This window comes from Agrilus planipennis, unplaced genomic scaffold (assembly GCF_000699045.2).
Source record: "Agrilus planipennis isolate EAB-ADULT unplaced genomic scaffold, Apla_2.0 scaffold122, whole genome shotgun sequence".
Taxonomy (NCBI): Eukaryota; Metazoa; Arthropoda; class Insecta; order Coleoptera; family Buprestidae; genus Agrilus; species Agrilus planipennis.
This window is the reverse complement of record NW_020438884.1, coordinates 66,179-73,177: the sequence shown is the minus strand read 5'-3', so window position 1 is coordinate 73,177 and position 6,999 is coordinate 66,179. Positions and strand designations below refer to the sequence as shown.

At 36.5% G+C, this 6,999-nt stretch overlaps 3 protein-coding genes across 3 annotated transcripts in view; all 3 read right to left on the bottom strand.

Annotated features, from left to right (window-relative positions):
* LOC108736361 (mitochondrial amidoxime-reducing component 1) overlaps nt 1-1,834 on the bottom strand; it is a 12,339-nt gene extending 10,505 nt beyond the window's left edge. Inside the window, exon 1 of the mRNA XM_025981598.1 lies at nt 1,206-1,834. Within this exon, the coding sequence (XP_025837383.1) occupies nt 1,206-1,456 (251 nt within the window). The 5' untranslated portion in view covers nt 1,457-1,834. The remainder of the gene's footprint in view (nt 1-1,205) is intronic.
* Nucleotides 1,835-4,240: 2,406 nt separating this feature from the next.
* LOC108736379 (ATP-dependent (S)-NAD(P)H-hydrate dehydratase) lies at nt 4,241-5,728 on the bottom strand. The gene has a single exon (XM_018468780.1). The coding sequence runs from the start codon at nt 5,465-5,467 to the stop codon at nt 4,394-4,396; it is 1,074 nt and encodes a 357-aa protein (XP_018324282.1). The 5' UTR covers nt 5,468-5,728; the 3' UTR covers nt 4,241-4,393.
* Nucleotides 5,729-5,865: 137 nt separating this feature from the next.
* Nucleotides 5,866-6,694, bottom strand: LOC108736380 (protein lethal(2)essential for life-like). The gene has a single exon (XM_018468781.2). It carries the CDS (start codon nt 6,542-6,544, stop codon nt 6,032-6,034), a length of 513 nt encoding a protein of 170 aa, XP_018324283.1. The 5' UTR covers nt 6,545-6,694; the 3' UTR covers nt 5,866-6,031.
* Between the last annotated feature and the right edge of the window lie 305 nt (nt 6,695-6,999).

Below are 6,999 nucleotides of genomic sequence, written 5' to 3'. Positions count from 1 at the left end.
AGCGCCGGTGCACACTTGCGGCAATCGCCGCTGCGGCACCGCAATTGCGGCTTAAAGTACTAACAGGTAAATGGGTTAATGCACATTCATCTGCGCGCCGCCGCGGGGCCGCGCGTCCAAATGGCGACCGTTTTGAACCGCAGGTCCCTACGGAACCGTGGCGGCACCGCTGCCGCTATTGCGGTTTTGTAGTACTCGTTTGTATATCGGCTGGTACACACTTGCGGCAAATTGACGCAAAAAAGGATGGCTGCTACTAGAACTTCTGAAGATTTGGATATAGAATTATTCATTGATGCAGTAAAGGGGTTGGTTCCCAGAGATATGGGATATTTCCTCAGAAATATACCTATACCATGAAAGAGTCAAAAACAGGTCTGCATGGATTATAATCTGTGAAATGTTTTCCGATGAATTTTTGGAGTTGGATGACAAGGAGAAAACATTTCTAGTGGGATTATGGAGACTCTTAATCTAGTATCTTTTGCGATCTTATCCTATCAGAAACTTTAGCTGTTAATTCATGAGATGAAGCAACACTCCTTCGAAAGTAGTTGAAAAATTAGTCAGGATTCTCCCTTAAATACGAAAACGACGTTACAAATGTGCCCCTCGTAAGCCGTAAATCGGTATATGGGTCTACCCAAAATCGTCTCGTTTTTTTTTTTCGATCAATAACGCATTTGTACACCAAATACGTAAAAACTGCACGCCTTTCATTAATAAAAATTTCCATTTTGCACTATTCAACTTGTCGCACTGACTGATTTTCTTTAAAAACGAATGACACTGCATTAGATATACATTTTTATTACTTCTGCGGCACCGCAATAAAACCACAAAAAATACCAACAAGTGTGCAGCAAACTTTGCGGTGCCGCTGCGGACCCGCGGCGGTAAACTGTCGCAAGTGTGCACCGGCGCTTAGGATTGATGACCCTATTATGATGATAATTATAGTACAAATAGTTATGAATAACTAAAAAGGTACAAAATATATGACTGTCATGAAATGCCTTTTTTAAACACCTAGTTGAGAATAACTAAAAAGCGCTCATGCGTGAAATCAGCCCTATGTGTATGGTTCGCACCCACAGACGTTTTCCTGTTTGTTATTCTTGTAGCAACGATTGCGCGATTGCGATTTTGACTATGCCAATTTTGAACGTCGCAACTATATTCACGTTCATACATATTTCACATACCTGTCGCGAAGCTTAAAACTCTCATTTCCAGTTTGTTGTAATCCAAGGGGAGTGCAATCCGCTTCGTTCATCCCAATAGCCTGTCCACTTTTAAGAGGATAGAGATAAATGTTTTTCACTTCGGCCACCGGTTTCCATTTCGTCGGAATTTTATTTTCTTGTTGTTTTTTGTATAAATAAATACCGGCGACCACGAGAGCACCAGCGGTCGTGGCAACTAAATACGAAGGTTTTATGTCTACGACGCTCATCACGACACTGTTGAAGATAATTTATCTAGTTGTTCCAGCAACATGCGGTTATAATTATTGAAAAAAAAACCTGCTAACACTCAATTTAAACAAACATCGCGCGATAGTTATTTAAAATTCAGAGCGATAGGACATATTCAATCACTTTCTACGTACGCAATCTTCTGGCTTTTAAAGTAATGCAACTGGCCTTGCATGTACCTGATTAAAAAAATAAATAAAGCCAAGAATAACTATTTGTAATGTTGATATGATACTGTACACTAGTAGAACGTAGATGACGATAAAATTACTCTAAATTACACAAAACAATCATAAAGTTACTGCTTTGTACATATGCATAGTATAATTTAATTAATGAAGATGGTCCTAAGACATCTTTGCTCTGTACGATATTGCGATATCAATTACGTAGTCGTAATAAATTTTTTCTGTAAGTCCAATATTTACAGGAAAAATACAGTAATAATTGTTATATTTTTATCTCCTAGTTAAACGTAGCCTAATTTATACAAGCCTCCAAGCAAGGAAGTACGCTTGGTTGCATAAGTTCATCAAATACATGGTACAGTTTTTACAAAAATTAGTAATCACTTATAATAATGCAAAATTAACTTTACTGGCACAACATACAAATAAACAAATGTCCGCAGTTAAAATTAAAATTATTTCTTATTTCTAAAAGCTTTGAAAAATAAGTTACCTGAATGTAATAAAAAGCAGAAACTAATTTTCATTAAAAAATAAATAATGTTACAACCCCACTTGTACTTTTGTATATTACAATTGGATAATTAGCAACAAAATTATATTTCAATTCTCACAGCATGAGAGAAGACAGTTCAAAATAACCGGTTGTTATATTTGAATTGTTGTTAAAGGGTAAAGAAAGTACGATCAATAACAGCACGTGTCCTAAGTCTCTGCGTGGTTCCGTAGGGATGTAACAAGGGTTTAATAAACTTGGCACATGCTATGTTAAATTTTATATGCGCCTTATTATTCTAACAACGCAACATTCTACAGGTAATAGAACGCGGTAACTTTTAATAATAAAAGTGTGTTTACTTTTTTGAAATTACACACCGGCGCGGCGTGAATTATTAGAGATTTGGGCATATGAACCCCTGGTCCTGCTAACTGTAATATTAAAACGATCCCATCACCGGTCACAGGACTGGGTTTAGGCATGATTGAAGAATGTTTTAATAACGAATAAGCAATTAATTAGAGGTTTATTAAACTAACATCGAAGTTCGCATTTTTAAAGAATGACTTTATCAAAAACCAATAGCTTTTTATGCAGAAAATGGTACTCGATGTATTTATAATTACAATGCACAAATGCGTACAGCACCAAAGGTGCCTACTAGGGTTGCCACCCGTACTTTATTATAAAGTATTGTACTCTATTTCGACTGTGCGTACGTTTTATTTTACAAGACACATAAAGTACGCAAAAATACTTTATTTAAGATCTTAAGTAACCATCGTAATTTTGTAAGCGATTATTCGAAATTCAGAGTATTTTTACATCAATAATATTGCACAGAAAAATGGCAAGGCATATTTACGGAACAACCTGATTTCCCGAATCTGTTCAAAGTAGTTTCACTATTGCTGTCCGCTCCGGCCACTTCAGCATTTACAGAAAGAGTATTGTCTGTTATGAACGCAAAGTGGTGGGACGATAGGAATAAAGCTTTATTAAAACTAATTAAAAATGAACTTTTAGTTTACTTAAATGTTTGTTTGCCATGTTTAGAGGCTATTAATGTATTTAAGAGCGACAGCAATTTGTTACTGGCTGCTAGGTGTAACGAAAAATATGTTCTTAAAAACAAAAAATAAAATACTTTATTTTTATGCCGAGTACTTTTTTTTTAAGCTTTTAGTCAAGAAATACTTCATGTAAAGCCTGAAAAGGTGGCAACCCTAGTGCCTACCTATAACTAGAACAATAAATTACCTATAATATTAATTTAAGACCACGTGGGAACAACAGCTATTTATACTTTACATCAAAAATGCTGCATGGTTGATAATTAAAATAAATGGTAATTTTTTACATTAGTTGACATTAGGATTGAGACATGAAGTTTAGTGAGGTAGGTAGTACTCACCAAGTAAAGTAGTGTAGTAGTATTTAGTAGAATTTTGTTTATTATTTGCTTAAAAATCAATGTGACTTCCATTTTGCACTATTCAACTTGTCGCACTGACGTAGGTACGGCCCTGGCTTCAGCCTTCCGTCAGCTGTTCCCGCCAAACATCGTTTGTCCTAAAACATATCTTCCTAACATTATTCTAATGTATCAGGCAGGGGCATTAAACAAACTCGAGTCTGTCATACATCTACCTAACTAAACAATGACGTCATCAATGCATATTTGGCGAGAACAGCTGACGAAGGGCTGCAGCCAGGCCCGTACCAACCGGAATTTCCTCCAATTAAGAAAACTTTAGGAGCCTGTATCTCAAGCTACATTGGTTTCCGCATGGAATTAATACTACCACACGATTCTATATGGTGAGTACTACCTACCTGAGTAAACTTCATGTCTCAATTCCAATGTCAACTAATGTAAAAAATGACCAAATAAATAAATCAAATTATTCGCGTAGGCAGGAAAAATCAAAATCCTCGATTCGCCCCTGATGTGTATCTTACATTGCATATTTTCGCATATTTGCGTACTAGTGCCATTTCTAATAATTATTTTTCTAGTTGGGCCGATACCTGTAATTGTAATTTTCTTAAAGCACCTAATAAGTAATAATTCATATTGCAAACACTGTTTCTCATTTATTGAAATGTTACCGATTACAACAATAAAATTAGTCAGTGTTTTTACACAATAAATTTAACAATCTCATAGTATAAAAAACATTCTAGGTTTCTGTTGCCAAAATTTTTAGAGTTGCTCCTGTAGAAAATTACTTATTTCCAGTAGCCTTTAGTTCGAAGTTGTCCTCGAAAACACCATGAATTTCGTCGATCATATCGGATGCAACCATGCTTCGGCCTTTCTTCTGAAATGCTCTTGCATTACACTCCCTCACTAGCTTGCAAGCTGCATAACAGGCTGTCATTATTCTGTCATCATGAGGAACTCCCGGATTCCTTTGCTGTTGCAAAGTCCAAGTGAAAAAAGTAGTTAGCGATCCTGCCAATAGATCTCCTTGCCCTCCGCAACGCCTACCTGAACCACCACCGCTGACCGTGATTTTCTTTTCAGAATCCATTATCTGATCTTGCGGTCCCTTCACTAACAAAGTTATAGTTTTCCCCCATTCGAAAAATTTATTTGGGTCTGTTATAGCTTTTGGATTGTCCACACCATTGAGTCGTGCAAATTCCATTAGATTTGGAGTTAAAATCACTCCTGGCGGGGGATAATTTTGAATAAGTTCTGGTTGTCTAGATATTAAAAATAAACCATCAGCATCAATAACCAAAGGTTTTTGTGATCTTCTACAAATATTTATTATTTGTTTGATAACATTGAAAGTTGATTCTTCCCGTCCCAAGCCCGGTCCTATCAATACCGCATTAAAGCGTTCCAACCATGGTTCAATTTTTGAAATGGCATTAGGATCGTCCAATAATGGATGTACTATTAATTCCGGACTGTACGATTTAATCACCGTTGCAGCCTCTTTCATGCAAAAAACATGAGCCAAATCAGCACCAACTTTCAAAGCAGTTATGGCGGCAAAATACGGCGCTCCGGTATATTCCAATGAGCCGCCGAATATTCCTATTTTACCAGCTTGCCCTTTATACTTGCTCTCAGTAAGAGATGGAGCCAGTCGTTCACTTAGAGCGGCTATTTGCGGATCGTTAGTCACGATGGCCATATTGCTAATGAAATGATTTTTATGACAGTTTTTGGAGAACACGACACGGTCAACTATTTGTCGATTTAACGAGCCACTGCGATTACTACAATTCACGGTACTGAAACTTTTCACTGTTAAAATTTTTTTATTTATAAACAATAACACCATACTTTCCACATACTAACCGCGTATTGATTTGGTATGTGGTCGTGAGGTTCCGTCTATCTTATCCTGGCTATATTTACCAGGTGACCAGAAATAGATTTTTTTGTCGGATAAAAGTAATTTTTGTCCACACTTGAATATTTTTGTTTTGCGTACCATGTACATAGAATTACAACAGACTGGGCCGACCTTTAATAATAAAGTGACAAATGCTAATCAATTTGCAGAGACGTCTTAAATCTAGTTACGGCTGAAAACTTGTTTCCTTTAAATTTCAAACATTTTTCTAAACATTTTTATCACTTTTCATAACTCGAATTACATTTCTTCATGAATAGAAATAAAACGCATCTTAGTATGAAAGGAACTTTATTATCTTAACATACATCCAACATAAGAACGAATTTGAGAATGTGGTAGACTGTTGCTATTTTCATTGTACTATCTAAAAAAACTTAACAGTAAAAGGCATACAAATACAAAGTACTGGTGATCACAAAATCCTTACAAACATCTATATTACAAATCAAAAATTCAGTCTCAAAAAGAAAATATCTTCAAATCAGATTATTTTTTCTCCTTATTTTCAATGGGTTTGCTAGGTTGTCCAGTTTGCTGAATTGGAATGCTTTTCTCTTCCTTGCCCTCCAAAGATTTCCTAGGCGCCGTGATACTCAAAACACCATCAGAGGAGAGGTTGGACTGCACTTGGTTCATGTCGTGCCCTTCTGGTAGTACATACCTCCTTACGAAATGTCTGGAGATATAACCATGTTCGTCTGGCTTCTCTTCGTGTTTACCCTCGATGGTCAGGGTGTTGCCAGACGCTGTTACCTTAATTTCTTCTGGTTTGAAGTGCTGTACGTCCAAATTTACTTGGAACTTATCTTTGTCGGCTGTTACCACTGACCCGGTATCGCTAGCAGCGGATGGTGTCCTCCAGTGCCGTAGGTAACCAGCAGGGCATCTGAATAGACTTCTTTCCAAAGGCGCCAACAGATCTTCAGGATCTAAACCTAAACCAAACTGTTGGTCCAGGACGCGAGATGGTCTGAATGGATCCCACAACAATAGAGACATTTTTCCGTAGATTCGTTAACACCAACAATCAGCTGCACTAACTTTACAAAATCGCCTTGAATATTCGCTTTGTGTACGCTTTACTGCGTTGCCGTTCGTAGTCGCTTTACCGCTTCGAGTGTTTCAATTGACTGCGCCAGCTGTCGGCTGAACTCGTTTATATACATAAACTACAACGGTCGAGAATATTCCAGCTGTTTCTCGCATATGCTTTGAATGTATGTGTGTATATACATTATACATATTATATACTTTAAGAAACAGCTATTTTTAGCAATGAATTTTTAAAAATTCATTTGGATAATTTATCAACTACTTACTATTTATTAACGAAATTACTTAAGAATCATTATTTTTTAAACCTACATAGGTACAAATACTAAATTATATGTATCTACATTTATTAATAATAATAGATTTTAATAAGTCCTTGTTTTTATGTTCTTTTAGCAACC

Excerpts from the sequence above, each read along its gene's own strand:
- LOC108736379 (XM_018468780.1), bottom strand. The coding sequence starts at position 5,467 with ATGGTGTTATTGTTTATAAATAAAAAAATTTTAACAGTGAAAAGTTTC.
- LOC108736380 (XM_018468781.2), bottom strand. The coding sequence starts at position 6,544 with ATGTCTCTATTGTTGTGGGATCCATTCAGACCATCTCGCGTCCTGGAC.